We start from the raw sequence: 15,380 nt of genomic DNA on the forward strand, positions 1-15,380 counted from the left end.
CTATTTTTTTATTCTGTCTTGTAAATAAGCTGCATCCTTCTTATATTTTAATTGGAAGGAGTTCTGATCCTCATTACTAGTCTAAATGGGTGAATTTACACTAAGTAGCAGACAAAAAGGAACCCTCTATTTTTGTTACCGTAATTGGAATTTTTCTCCAAATTAGAAATTCTGGACCCCTCCCAGAAACATGATGTTTTGACACCTCCCTTCTCTTCTCTTCTCCCATTATGCTTCCACCGCCCTCTTATTTTTATTCACCCCCCCCCCCATTGCACCCAAGGCTACTACTGCCCCCCTGGATCATTCCAGCACCCCCTAGGGGGCAAATTGCCCACTTTGGGAAACACTGGGATAGAGAAAACTTTCTCCTGTATCTTGGGCTGTTGGGCAGAATGAGTCATTAGGTGGAGATAGTCTATTGATCCTTCAGCCCCTCTGTCATTGAGTTGCTGACCCTTCAGATTAGGGTTTAAAGATCGCCACTCTTAACCTTGTGCTGGCTTTTTTAAAACACTGTTTTATATCTTATTTTTAATACTAATTGTTATAAACTTGACTGTTACAGCCTATATCCAAAGCAAATAACAAACTTACACATTTCTTTATCATGAAATGCTGTGAGCGCCAAATACAGCCTATCCTTTGTGTTTTTGGATGCCTCCCCATAGCACAGCCAAGACCATCTCTGGCTCTTTCTGGCCTTATGGGTATATGAGCAAAAAAAGACCAAGGAGCGGCATTCTCCAAGCCAATAAAATGAAGCAATGAGTTCTCCTTAGTTTTGAGTATTTTGCCAAGAAGGAAGAGATGCCAGCAAATGGATCCAGAGACCACCAACCTGGAGAGGAAACACTAATCAGCCTCCCACACTGTGGCCAAATGTCAAGCAGTGTGCAGCACTAAAAAGCTTGGCTGCATTGTAGCAAAGGATATGGATATCATGGGAGGCTAGAGAAGCACTGTGCAGTGGAAAGTTGGGGACTGACAAAGGAACAAGTTCAGGAGAGGTGTACAAGGCAAGAAATGCAGGGGCAAAGAAAGAGCAGTTGGCCTAGGGAAAGATGTATGTTCAGCAATGTTTCATACTGCTGAATGCCACCAATAAATCCCTCCACTGCAACCTTGAAAACTGCCAAGGTTGAAGTACAAACATACATACTAAGCCAGACCCAGTGGTCCACCTAGCAGTGGCTTCTAAGGTCCCAAGCAAAGGTCTTCTCCAAGCATGCTAGCTGATATCTTTACAACTGGAGACACTAGAGATTTTGCAGGGACCTTCTACATGCCAAGCACATGTTCTACCACTCCTTCCTAAGCCTGCCAACTCTGTAATTTGTTTTCTGAATTGCTACATTTTTAACATTACTTCATAAGAATACTCATATATGAAGCTGCTTTTTCCTGAGTCAGAACATTATTATGGAGCAGAGCCTGGTCTTTCTTTTTTGAATAAAATTTCACTGACCACAGAATTCCTCAAGAGACAAGAGGCTCACAACATATTGGGATTTGTTCTAGATGAACACATTCCTCTTTGCATTCCATTATATTTTATTTTGTGGTGATCCATCTAGCCTAAAAGTGTTGGCAGTAACTTTTAGAGTATCGGTGTCAGACAAAGTATTGTTCACCCATGACTCAGTGTACATCCTGACTTTACACAGAGAATACACATTTTCTCATACATCTTTTATTGCTTATACATACACTACCAAGTAGTTTACACACACGCACACACAAAAACCAACAACAACAACATGCAAATCATCTGATGTTGAATGTACTGATAGGTGGGGAAAAGCCTCATTTCAGGCAAGTGCTGTTGAAGAAAAGTGATTTCCCAGGGATCTTGTCCAAACTTACAGTGCCAGGTCGAGGATAGGGCATTTTTCCTGTGTAAGGCATCCACTGGTAGTTGGGGCCTTCCTTGTGTGCAAAAGGTCCATTGAAGACCATACGGATGTCTGCCATGGAGTAGACACACACAGCAGAGCCTTTAAATACAGACCTGTGTAAGGATAGAGTAACATATGAGTTCCAAAGGTGGCCATCTTACTCGCATATGAAAACTGTCTGCATTGTTCTATTCTCGTCTGTACCAGCAGGCTCTTCTCTGACCTCTTGTCCTTCACAGCTGCAAAGGAGTAATATGCTTCTCTGCTCACTCCTAGTTGCTGGCAAGCCCTGGAAATGCCCCTTAAACCTCACATGTGCAATGACATGGACCTTAGAAAGCCAGGGATTTCCTGCCTGGCACAAAGCACCAGTCCAGCAAGAGGGGGTGTGGAATAAGACAATGCAATTTTGGTGTTCTCTGACCAGCTCCATGCAGCTGTTTCAGAGTTATCAAGCCATGTTCCCTGTGATATAACATTCCAGGATTAGTCACTCCAGCCACATACACTGAGAAACCACACTAGCTGCTGCTGCTTGTTGGTCTAACAAAGGATCTGATGCCCCCCTGACCTTCCAGGGGTGTAAACAGATCCTGAAGTGTGGTAGGGGGAAAATGACACCTGCCTTCTTCCTCAGGGGATCAAGTCATCAACTACAGCTGCCACAGTTTATGGGAAAACCCCAGGCTTGGCATGCAAGCACTTGGGCTCTATTCCCAGCTCTGCCAGGAGGTTCTAGGATGACCCTTTTCACATCTTGGCTAGGAAGAAACGCAGTAAGGCGGGGCCATTACTTTCAATGTACAGATGGGTTTGTAAAATCCCGGGACATGGGGGAGAGAGGCTTCAAAATCAGCGCTCACCCAGAAGCAGCAAAAACAGCATAAATGATGGGGTTCTTCACATCCTGGGTCTGCTGGATGAAGACATCCTCTTGAAGAAGAAGAAGAAAGTCAGCAGCTTATAGCTATGTTTATGCATAAGACAGGTTAGAAAGTGATTATGACAGTGGTATTCAATGAGATCATTGAGACAACTGAAGCAGAAGTGCTTTGTTGAAGGCAGAAGCACACATTATAAGAAATACACCACTGCTTTGGGTCTCTTCCCTTACACTTTCCAGGAACATCCAGTGGAGTACAACATGCAGAGTGACATTATCTTGCTATGCATTTCTCCCATGGCTGATGTAGGAAGATGCAAGGTAGGGGCAGGGACATGAAAAGTTTGAGGAGCACATGATTTACTCTGCTAGAAATTCTGTGGAAGACCGGGGAAAGAAGCACACAGCAGCAGCTGCTCAGAACCTCTCATCACATCTAATTCAGCCCAGGGTAAGAAAAAGGTGCAAAGAATCAAAGGACTAAGAACCCTTGACAATGCACACTGACCCAGCCTAGCCTAGTGTTTGGATGAGATCTGTGCAGACTTTCAGAGTTGTAGCTGAAAGTTTATTATTTATTTACTGACTTCATATAATGACTTCTACCCTGCCTTTTTCCTCAGTGGGGATTCAACGATCATTCTCTTCTTCATTTTATCCTGATAGCGACCCTGCAACATGGGTTAGGCAGACAGTTGTGACTGGCCTAATGGTTCCATGGCAGAATGTGGATTTGCTCCTGGCTCTCCCAAATCCACTTGAACCACTATGGCACACTGGCCATACCTGCCCAGTCTGATGGTGACCAGCATAATAAGCCAGGCCAGAACAGTTCTGTGATCTCATGAAACTGCCTTATGGTGAATCAGACCTCTGGTCTATCAAAGACAGTACTGTCTACTTTGGCTGGCAGTTATTCCGCAGGATATCAGGAAAAGGTCTTTCTTATCACTTGTTATCTGATCCTTTTCACTGGATTGAACTTGAGACCTTCTGCATAGCATCAGTTGCTCTGCCACTGAGCCACACAGCTCCTCTTTAGGACAGGAGAGCCAGTTTGGTGTAGTGGTTAAGTGCCTGGACTCTTATCTGGGAGAACCGTGTTTGATTCCCCACTCCTCTATTTGCAGCTGCTGGAATGGCCTTGGATTAGTCATAGCTATCGCAGGAGCTGTCCTTGAAAGGGCAGCTGCTGTGAGAACACTCTCAGTCCCACCCACGTCATAGGGTGTCTGTTGTAGGGGGGAGAAGATATAGGAGATTATAAGCCGCTCTGAGTCTCTGATTCAGAGAGAAGGGCAGGGTATTAAACTGCAATTCTTCTTCTTCTTCTTCTTGTTTAATCTCTAATGGTCACTGCTGAAGATATCTTGCTGCACTCTGTTTTGTTCTCCCCCCCTCAACAACCTCAATTCCATTGTGAAGCCTGTACAAGTGTGTCATGAGTGTAACTTCTAAGCAGCCCCAGCTGCTCACAAAAGAAAGAGTCACCAGGAGCCGAAGCCTCTGCATGCATTCAACCTCCAACAGAAGTGAAAGAACCAAAGTACCCTTTGATAACCTGGCAGCAATCTTGCCAAAAGCCAAACCAAGCACGTGTGAGAAGAGGACAATGCTACAATGCTCCCCAGCAGAGATGATCCATCACAGGCTACTGAAGGATCTAAACGCTTCCTTTGGGCTGCTCACACAGAGACCAGCTGTGCCTGAATATTCTGTGTTAAGAGGAAGCTGGCAGGGCTACTGCAGTGGGAAGAGGGGACTCTCCAACCTCAGTCATGCCAGCACTGGAGGCCTTGATCTGCTCCTGTCCCAAATGTTTCAAGCTCATGAGCAGGTGAAGCTGGATCTCTGCATGAATAAGCTGACATTCCACACTCAGCCGACATGTCCTGTGAAACTTTTTTTTTTTTGCGGGGGGGGGGGGGGAGATTTTTGCAACAGAAGCATACTGCCCAATGAACCAAAACCATTTCTACCCAAAAGCCACGCTTGTTGTAGTTTTCCACTTCCTTTCTTTCTTAGTTTCTCTTGAATCTAAGGGCCATTGTTAACTTTCCTACAACATGACCTAAATGTCTCTATCTGAATTCTCTAGACATTGCTCAATTTGCACCTGTCAGAGAGACAGAAGGCTTTGTGATTCTTTGGCTCGTCTGTTCTCTATAAATGAGCCAGATCACAGACTGAATTTTCCTATTATAAAGGAAAACATGTCAGGAAGTTTGTGACATTGCAGACCTTAGAGATAATTTTGTCTCTCCACCCAACAAAATTCAAAGAAATAAAGGAACTTATTCCTTACTCCACCTCACCAGCTGCTTTCTCCGCAAGCACACCTATTTTTCCATTATAATAAAATGTTTATGTAGGGGGAGGCTATTACTGAGCATCTTGTTCAGTCAGTTTCCAGGGAACTCTTATTCATAAGCTTCTGCCCTCAGTGACCCATCAAGGGATTTGGAACATCCAATACTTAACTTTCATTAAGGCTGAGGCCTGACATCCTGTTTCATTGCCAAGGCTCAGTCCTGATGCATGTGAAGTAATAAAAGGAAGTGTTGCTTTGAGCATGTACCCCATGACCACTGAGTAATGTACTAACTTCCACATTCCCCTTCCCTTGCAAAATCCCTGTCCTCAGAATACTCACGGAGTTCATCAAAATGTGTTTCAATCCCATCAGGCCCTGGCACAGAACAAATAAGTCGCGCCTTCAGGAATGTACTCCACTTATTAACCAAGCAGCAGTGGCCTCCATCATCATTCTATGCCAAAAGAAAACAGTGTTCTGAGGTGCAGGAAACATAATACAGGCTAGAGCTCCTATTGAATGTAGCCCACTCGCATTGAAATTGGCAAGGCTTACAATCAAGTACATGTGGTTAGGATGGGGCTGCCAGACTTGCAAGAATTTATTTAACATTGTCCTGCAGGGGAACAGTATGGGAAGGGAGCAAAGTAGGAGTGCTGACTGAACAGGAATGCCCAGTTATTCCAAGTCCAGCAGTTTCTACCAGGAGGGAAAAGAAAACAGCAGCACTGAGAGTAGCAGAGCTGAGAGCAACTGTGACTCTCTGGCCATTCACAACAGGGGTGGGTACTCTAGAGAAGAGTCCAGGCTTAAGGGATGTACAGGGAGGGCCCAGTGACATCAGACTCATTCTTTCTCAACACATACCAGGCAAATGCGACCAATGCGGGAGTAGACAACAGGGCTCTGTGGAGCATCAGTGGATTTCTCTCGGAAGAAGAAGTAGAGCTTATCATCATTCCGCTCAGCACTGTCTGGGATGAGCTGTGCATGAATAAATGCTGGATCTGCAATGGTAAGTTAAATGGAGAACATGGCTAGTATGCAAATGCATATTCTTCCCAGCCTTCACGTCGTTCAGGGTTAAGAGTCTTGCAGGTGCCTCTGGGTTACAACAGGGCCCATGATTCCTCAATGGCTCATGGAACAGGATGTCTGGCCATAGATTGCTTCATCTCCATCAGAAAAGGTCACCATATCCCTCAGTGAGGGTTTTTCCACATCCCAACTCTCTTCCCAAGGATGAATTTAGCTAGGGAATCATTGCCCTGTTATGTATTTAATGTATTTCTCCAGCAGATTTAGTATGGAACATGGGGTTGGACCCCATGGAAAACATCCCCATGTGCAATGGGGAGGTGATTTTTGCCAATGCTGCGGGTGATTTTTGGCACCAGGATCAGCATTTCATGGGAATTTCAGGCTGCAGTGGACAAAGGGAGGCAGGAAAGGTGCGCAGCATGGAGTTTAGACATGTTGTCTACTTAAAATATGAAACAATTATCTTCACACTCTCCACAGCATTGTCTGAAACATGTTTCTTTCATGCAAGGAAGTTTATTGATTGAAAAGCAATCTAGAGAAAATTCTTGTGTACACAGCCTTCATTTTACCCTTGTGAGGATACACTTCATTCACAGAGTTCTGTGTCACTGTCTTGCGGCTCCTATGAATGGCTTAAGATACCCCTTCCCATCTGACCTGTTCAAAACAACCACCAGTGGTCAGCATGCTGCAGAAGACTTAGCACAGGATGATTCATCTAAAATAAGTCTTGGTTCTTTAGTTCAGGGCAGACATTCTACCAAGTCTCTGCTGATTAATTTTTGGAACGACCAGACTGACCATTAAGGTCACTGGGAAAAAATCCTGGTGGGTTGATGGCCTGGGAGGAGTATGCCCCTCCCCCTTCTCCAGGAACACCTAAAACCCAAGCAAAGGGTGGCCGTTGTCCCACATGGGGTGGGTGCAAGCTGCTATGATGAGTTGGCAGCCTGAACCCCAGCACAAAGTGAAGAAGGGCCTGGCCAAGCCCCATACAGCATGGAGAAGAAAGTGCCTAGCCCAGATGAGTCCTGCACAGCAAAGGAGGGATCTGGGCAAGTCCCATATGGTGTGAAGCTGGCTGGGCAAGCTCCTTCTCGCTCCCTCTTTTTTTTGGGGGGGGGGGGAGGGCAGGGGGAGATGAAGCATTTTTTCTTCCCAGCCAATCTTTGATTTTTGGGATCTGTTTATGATAGCACAGTAAAATGTCGGCCCAGACAGTCAAATGAAGTTAAGCAATCACGTGACTACTGAAAAGTTCAATGTAGTCCAAATGTACTCCTCTTATATTTATTTCACTGTTTTAAAAATTTGGTTCCACCATACAGCACAAAAAGTAGGACCCCAAAATGACTTTAAAAATGTTAAAATACATAAAAACTACAGGAACACAATCCAGTAATATAGAAAGCAATCAACCAAGAGAAGCCTGCAACAGCAATATTTCGGCTCACTTGCAGGGTCACTTGAGGTCAGCTCACGTAAGCACCAGGCATCGGTTTCTTCAGTTCACAGTGGCTCACTGCCCATGGGAAGTAGGTCCCTAAGGTGATTTATGGTGGCATATAAATCCTGCAGCTTCTGCTTACAGCACGCAAGCCAGATGACCTGCTCCAATCAAACAATGAATCAGCCAGGAGCACTCATTGACCTAGCAGTTGCATACACTCCTCCTAGATCAGCACTCAGGCTTCAGCTGCTGGTGCTTTCCCCTCCTATCCAATAGTGGAGCTTTTCTACCCAGCAATGATAGAAGGGGGAATAGATTATATGTAAAGTCACGGTATGTAGACCACTGTGTGGTCTGGAATACTTGGAAAACAATCCCCTATGCAGATTAACACTTTCTTGCACAAGCAAGACTTCAAATGCTCTTTCAGCACCCCCAATAAAAGCCATTCCTTATTACTTCTCACTCTATGGCAATGTGACCCACTTTGAAGCTAGGTGTTTTCTGAACTAAAGCTGTTTTTTTAAAAAGAAAGGTAGGTTAACCTGAACCACAGACCAAAGCTAGAGAAGCAAATCTCAATGTAAGCTATTTGAAAAGAACTTGGCATGATGCTCAATAAGTTAAGCAGCTGTTTGTTCAAGAAATCTAGCTGTGTGTTTGATTAGCTGAAGCCCTGAGCTCTATTCCTTGTATCACCTCATTTGTAACATACAACAAGGTAGCTGAGACTTCTTGACTTGCTGAGTGGGGTCTGCCTGGAGAGGAAAGGTAATAACAGCTTGAGGAATTAGTTTTTGGCATCCTAAAGCCACACAGCAGTGTTTCCCAAATCTTATGGAACTTCACTGTCTTAGACTTTCTAGTTCTTCTGTGTCTCTCACCAGTGTAGACATCTCTCTGAACATACTTTCCTGGCTCCTTCTTTCCTATATACCATTCTCTAGATCCCAAAACTCTCAGACATTCACATTCTCAGCAGTTCTCTGTCTCTGTCTGTCTGTTTCTCTCTCTCTCTCTCTCTCTCTCTCTCTCTCTCTCACACACACACACACATTCACCAGTTTCAACGTCCTCAGCTCCTGCATAATCTTTTCCCAGTGTACTTCATCTGCAATCTGAGGTAACTTGACCTGTAAGCAACTAAGAAAACAACCTCACTCATCCCTTTTAGCCATCCAAGTGGGGTTGTGACCCACATTTTTGAGGAACTCTGAGCCTTACTTCTAAGCTTGTCACCAACCCTCACAAAAATACTGACCTCTTTCTCCAGTTTCAGAAACGCCACTGTTGAGTTTATGTGACAACAAGCACACCTGTCAAAAAGTTTCCTAAGAATATTGGGAGTTGTTGCAATTTTGGCGATCTGTCATTGTTTTCTCCAGAGTCACCCCAGCTAAAGAATTGCCAGGAAAAGCATGGTTCCCCTTAAAATCCAGCATTTGCTTACAAAGATAGCTCTGTTCAGGTTACTAAAATGACATCCTCCTAAACATGATCCCCGACCTTCGTTTACTCAGCTGTTTTTGCTACTCCAGAACAGCTGGAGGTGCAATGAAGACCTTCTCTCATTGAATCCCATTCCATGATGCATGCAAGAGGCAAAAGGGCAGGAGATAAAATGCCCTGGATCAGTTATCAGAAATGACAAGAATATAAACGTGCCCTCCACCACCAACTTGTGTGTAAAGAAACAATGCCAGAAACCAAATGCTTTTGAATGAACAAAAAGGGTGATGCATATCAAACCCATGAAATTAAGAGAAGGGAACAAGTACCCAAACACTGGTACACTTCTGAAATAACCAGATGGCTGGACAAAGGTTATGTAAAAATAAATTCTCACAGTGCACGTTTCCTTCTTTGGAGTGAAAACCTCAAAGTATCTGTACCGGAACCTTCAGTTTTGCAATGGCCAATGAACAGTGAATATGTAGTGTCTAAATCAGATGTCAGATTTCAATCTTGCCCTCTTCATTGCTTGCTTGACAGCAGCAGTGAGGCAGAAATTCTCTATTGCTTGTGGGAAGAGCACACCATGATGGTTTGCTGTTGATTAGACATAAAGTGCAAGCAAAGGACTGCATGTACTTGCAAGTGATAGAACAGGTATAAAATTTCCACAAGGACAGAAGGGATCTGCCACATGAAAAGGACTGCTGCTGCAGAAGTATTAGAGAATTATCAAGGGAACTCCTAGTTGAAGACACAGTTAGACCCACAGAATCCTAGGAAGAGAAGGGGCAGAGATCCAGAGAACTAAAGGAAGATTTCCCTATCCACAATGGAGCTGCTTGAATTAGGTATATATGGACAGATGAAATAATGCATTCTCAAGAAGTTGGTATGACATGCTTGATGTCCCAGACTTTTGATAAGCCATTGTTGTAGTAGTGTGCAATTCACAGAAATAAACAACTGGGAGATGGGTTAGTGCTGCAACTAGCATAATATCTAAACTACTGCCTGTTATCACACAGTCTGATAACTGGGACTTCCTTTCAAAGAAGAGCATTCAAGAGAACTAACAACTCCTCACCTCCACAGGAGACTTTCTACTGCTTTAATTAAAAACAACAACCCACTATCTGATATTTCCTGTAAGCCAAGTCCTGCACCAAGTTCCAGTTCTTAGTGCACGTTGTATGCACTAGACATGAAGACTGTAAGGAATTCCGCCTTTCATTCTCAACACTCTAAGCATTGCTACCCTCTTACTCACCATTTAGCCAGCGGGAATTGTACTGGTCAGTCCTCATGGCAGTCTGTTTGCCCATGGTACGGAAGATGGCAGCATCAGTGCCCATGAAGTCAATGTAGACACCTGCATAGAGTTCTTCATCTGTGGCAAAAGCAGAGATCAGCAACAAATGCAGAAGTGTTCTCCATATGACAAAACTACAGCCACCCAAGCACATGACAATAAGCAGTATGTACCTCAAGCTGGAAATGAAATCCAGAATCACATTTACCCAGAATTCCCATCCATACCCCACTGGTCCAGCCGAGGGAGGGATCTTGGGGGGGAGCCATGGTAAGTCCTCATCTTACCTTGCTTGAGTCATTTTTGGGAGGATGGAGATATTTTTCCATGGCACCAGCCCAAACACAGGAGACTCTCAGCAATGTTGGACATGACACTGATGTAAAGGGAACAGGAAATGCAAGCAACTCAAGTCTCTTTTTCCTCTGCCCTTTCCCTCTCTTCTCACAAGGAGATATGAAACAGGAGTTTATACAGCTCCCCATAAGGAAAAATGATATATCTCAGACACTAGTGATAGAGACAGTATTGCAGACAGAATGTCATTTTTGTCCAGAATCATCATACAGAAAGAGGGGAAGGGGGAAAGAAAACTTAGTTTCTCCAGCACCTTTTCTCTCAGGCAACAAAAAACTCAGGCATAACAGCTGCCCCTCACTCTTCAGAAAGTTTAAAGGGGCAAGGGTCTAAGGTTACTTTATTTTGTCCCCAACAGTTCTTTTGACAAAAACAAACAACCCCCCCCCCCACACACACACACACAATGGAAAAAAGGCTTTTCCATTCAGTCTACTAGCATTACCCATAATCAGAGCTTTCTCTGAGCAGGAACGCACAGGAATGAAGTTCCGGCTGGCTTGGCATCAGGGGGTGTAGCCTAATATACAAATAAGTTCCTGCTGGGCCTTTTTTGTAGAAACAATTGTGACACCTGGGGGTGTGGCATAATATACAAATGAGGTCCTGCTGGGCTTTTTCTACAAAAAAACCCTTGCCAATAATCATCATGGATAAGCTGAGGAGAAGGAAGGAGGATAGGCAGGCCCTACTCCCACTCTGCTGCCATAGCTACTGAATATATGACCAGAACTCTCCTTACTCTAGCTGAAGTAACAGCAGCAGCAAAGCAGAAATAATCACACTAAATTTCCCTACTAGTACTCCTAGTAGAGAGTAAACAAAGAATTGCTGCACAAGTGATTCAACAGAGAAATCCTGAATTCCCATACATTTGTTTGGTAATTAACATTTTATTGGAGTTTTCCAATACAAAAACCAAACACCCATACATTTGTTTATGAAAGATAGTTCATTTTTGTGAGGCACCCGTGCTTCCTGTCATCAATGGTACATCCAAGGCAACATGGGAGGGGGGGCGGGAACAGGGTAGCCAACTCCATCTTTGGAAATACCTGGAGATTTGAGGGTGAAGCCTGGGAGAGGGGAAGGGCCTTGGCAGGGTATCATGCCATGCAGTCCACCTTCCAAGGCACCTGGGGATTGGCAGGGTTAATCAATTTAACCCCCCTTTTATGTAAGAAGATAACTGTTGTTCTGTATTCATATCTGGTATCTGGCATGAACACAAAGTCAAGTTCTGAAGCTGTGAGGTTGTGTTTAGGAAGTGGGTGAGCAAAGGAAAGGGGAAAAGTAAAGCCTTTGCACTAGGGTTGCCAACTTCCAGGTGGTGTGGAGAACAAAATAAAGCCTCTATACATAAAGGAATTTTACAGTGCTTATATGAAATTGATAATATCTTCAATATATTCAAGAATAGATTTTCACATAAACATCTATGAAAGACTATAATCATATGAGCCAGGGTTTCCCAAACTTTTCTTTCCTGTGGCCTGGTGATTTTTACACTTCTCCTTTGTGGTCCACTAAAATTTGGGGGTGGAGCCAGGAGATTTTGGGGGTGGAGCCAAGAGTCAGGAATTATGTCATTTCCTGTGGTGTCACTTCCAGGTCAAGGGCCAAGTGATGTCACTTCCAGGGCACACTGAACCAAAACTCCACCTTTTCCTGTGATGTCACTTCCAGGGCATTCCCCCAAACCTGCCACTTCTTCTGAAGTAACTTTGTTTTCAGAAAAATCTCTCTGAAACTCATGCTGAGACAAAATGGGGGTGGAAAGTGGGTGGTCTGCCACTTTTTCATACATTCCCAGGGTCCTCTCTTTCCACCCTCACGCCTGCATGAACCTATCTGTTTGTGTGTTCTTCTCCAGCTTGCAAGCACTCCTAATGCCCATGCTCAATTGCCTGCACCACCTAAACACCCCATCCTCAACAGCACTGGCCAGTGTATGCAGTTGGGAGCGCTGTTGCCATTGCCATCAGGGATGCCAGTGCTGTGTACCATCCACACTGGGCCCTGGCAGCTGCTTTAGCTCAAAATATGCTGACACATTTAGTAGGCCCTTCCTTCAGCTGCTACTACTGGAACCCTTCCTCAAGCTACAACCAAGCTTGCTTGGTTTCAAGAAAATCTTTTGACAGCAATTTTTCATACTTTTCCTTGACTGAAACACTAGGAAATTGCTGTGAAAGGTAGCAGAGAATTGTACTGCAATTAATGAATTAACTTCAAGTTATATAAAGTTCATACAAGCTTTTTTGCAGTTATCCCCAAAAGGATATTTATGAGGGGCTTGCAGCTTTTTACTGGCTGTGTTTTCCATGCCTTTAAAAGCAACCTGTTGTGCAGATATTTAGCTGTTAACTTCTTTCATCCTTTTAATATTTACAGGAGGAGTTTAATTTTGGTGTCAGACAGCTGTTAAAAGCAGGACCAGTAAAATGGTGCCAAATTCATAGTACCATCACTTCCAGTGCTGTTGAAATATACAGCAGTAATCTCCAATAATCTCTTTCTGTCCCATACCTCTAACTCTCACTCACTCACACAGAAATCTCATAGAAAGGCCAGCTGGCTACAACTGGGGGTGACAATTTTTCATTGACAGAGCTCCTATGTCTGCAACAACAGTATGATAAACAGAAAAGTTTCATCCAGTAAAAATGGAAGGAAAGAAAGAAAGGGAAAGAATGAAATGGAAGGAAAGGAAAGGAAAGGAAAGGAAAGGAAAGGAAAGGAAAGGAAAGGAAAGGAAAGGAAAGGAAAGGAAAGGAAAGGAAAGACATGGAAAGAAAAAAAAATAAGAGCATAAGAGAAGCCATGTTTGATCAGACCAGTGGACCATCCAGTCCAAAATTCTCTCATACAATGCCCAAAAAGCACCAGAATGTCCACCAGTGGGGCCAGGGCACTAGAAGCCCCCCACTGTTGCTTCCCCCCACCCCCAGCACCAAGAATAGAGACAGAGCATCCCTTGCAGACAGAAAAATAAAGAAGGGGGGACAAAGGGGAAAAAAGCCTTACTCACCGTCAGATTACCCCAGCCAGCAACAGTTCTGCCCAGGGGTTGTTTGGTAAAAAAAATAGCTACTGGAATGCCCACTCCCTGCCCCTCCCAGCTGAAAAAAACACACACTCTTTCTTTGCCACCCTAGCCTCCCGGGAAATCTCCCCAAAAGAACATACTGCAAGACACATGAAAGCTCATACCTTGAAGAACACTTCATGGCTCTAAAGTGCCATTGGATGCCAGCTTTTCTCTCAAACACTGGGAGAGGGGGAGAAAGTAGGAGAGGCAGCCCAGCTCCTCTCTGCATAACACAGAGATGGGGGAAGGAAGGAAGCCAAACAGAGCTCAGGCTTTACAGCCTGTCTTAGTCTTCAAAGCTAGCTTTTCTCTGCACAACACAGAGACAAGGGAAGGAAGGAAGCCAAATGGAGCTCAGGCTTTGCAGCCTTCAAAGCTAGCTTTTCTCTGCACAACACAGAGATGCAGGAAGGAAGGAAGCAGAACAGAGGTCATGCTTTGCTGGGGGTGGGGCTAGCTTTGGCTTTTCTTGGGACCCGATAGTGAGGCTTCCGTGGCTCGGTACCGGGTCCTGACCCTGCAAATGGGAAACAGTGATATGAGCTATTAAGAGTTTTAATATTATCTGTTGGAATTCTCAGTTCCACTTTGTATACTTTTGTGCTTGTTTCTATTGAACAGATGTTTTTGTGAGAATCTGTTTTTGAAAACACTGAAGATATTATCAATTTCATATGTTGTAAAATTCCTTTATGTACAGAGGCTTTGCTTTGTTCTCCACACTACTTACTGTGATTCTCATTGGGTTGCCTAACCTCCAGGTGGTGGCTGGAGATCTCCTGCTATTACAACTGATCTCCAGAGAAAATATATCAGTTCACCTGGAGAAAATGGCACTTTGGAAAGTGGACGCTATGGCATTATACCCCAAGTCCCTCCCTTCCTCAAACCCCACTCTCCTCAGGCTCCACCCCCAAAATGTCTTTGTACTTCCCAACCCAGAGCTGGCAACTTTGCTTTATGCAAGGGGTCATTTCTTGTCATGCTAACTTGTTGACTGTAGTGAAAGGCTTAAAATGTTCAAAGGCAGCTGAGAAAAGGATGGAGATAAATGCTTATTCCTCAGCCACCCCCAACCAACCAGGTGCCCTTTCATGTCCTTCCTACTGTTGTCTCTGAAACACTTACAGAGGAATTAAAGGGGCTTACAAAATGGACCCTGGTTTGTCCTCCAGGCCCAGTGCTCAGCCAGGAACCTACTGGCATAGGGGCACAGTCCTTGCCTTTCCCAGGCCTGGGTCACAGCTGCTTTCAGATTAATTAAGAAGTTTAGGGCTTGTCATGTAAGTGGATACTTATGCCTGGACAAGATCAGAGGCAGCCAGGCAATATCAGTGGGCTGGGGGATTTGCGGGAAGTGAGACTTTTGGCTAGTCCTGAAGCTTACTCCTGGGGGGGAGTCTGGTGCAGCTGTTATGCAGCAGCAGGTCTATGGATGGCAGGACAATGATACCACTGCTAATTATCTCCCTGCTGTGTACTTATGTAATCCCAGCCAACACAGGCCCGGTGGTGCCCTCCTCGTTGATAAAAGTCTGCTCCCAAGTGGTCTGAAAATGGAGGAGGGTCACATATTATA

At 44.4% G+C, this 15,380-nt stretch overlaps 1 protein-coding gene across 2 annotated transcripts in view; it reads right to left on the reverse strand.

Annotated features, from left to right (window-relative positions):
* The window catches only part of SEMA3F (semaphorin 3F), a 209,646-nt gene that overhangs the window by 24,078 nt on the left and 170,188 nt on the right, over positions 1–15,380 (reverse strand). For both annotated transcript variants that reach the window (XM_060240061.1, XM_060240060.1), the window contains 5 exons: positions 10,312–10,431; positions 5,963–6,102; positions 5,435–5,549; positions 2,762–2,831; positions 1,867–2,011 (listed from right to left, as the gene is read on the reverse strand). In XM_060240061.1, coding sequence (XP_060096044.1) covers positions 1,867–2,011; positions 2,762–2,831; positions 5,435–5,549; positions 5,963–6,102; positions 10,312–10,431 — 590 coding nt within the window. The remainder of the gene's footprint in view (positions 1–1,866; positions 2,012–2,761; positions 2,832–5,434; positions 5,550–5,962; positions 6,103–10,311; positions 10,432–15,380) is intronic.

This window comes from Heteronotia binoei, chromosome 5 (genome assembly GCF_032191835.1).
Source record: "Heteronotia binoei isolate CCM8104 ecotype False Entrance Well chromosome 5, APGP_CSIRO_Hbin_v1, whole genome shotgun sequence".
Taxonomy (NCBI): domain Eukaryota; kingdom Metazoa; phylum Chordata; class Lepidosauria; order Squamata; family Gekkonidae; genus Heteronotia; species Heteronotia binoei.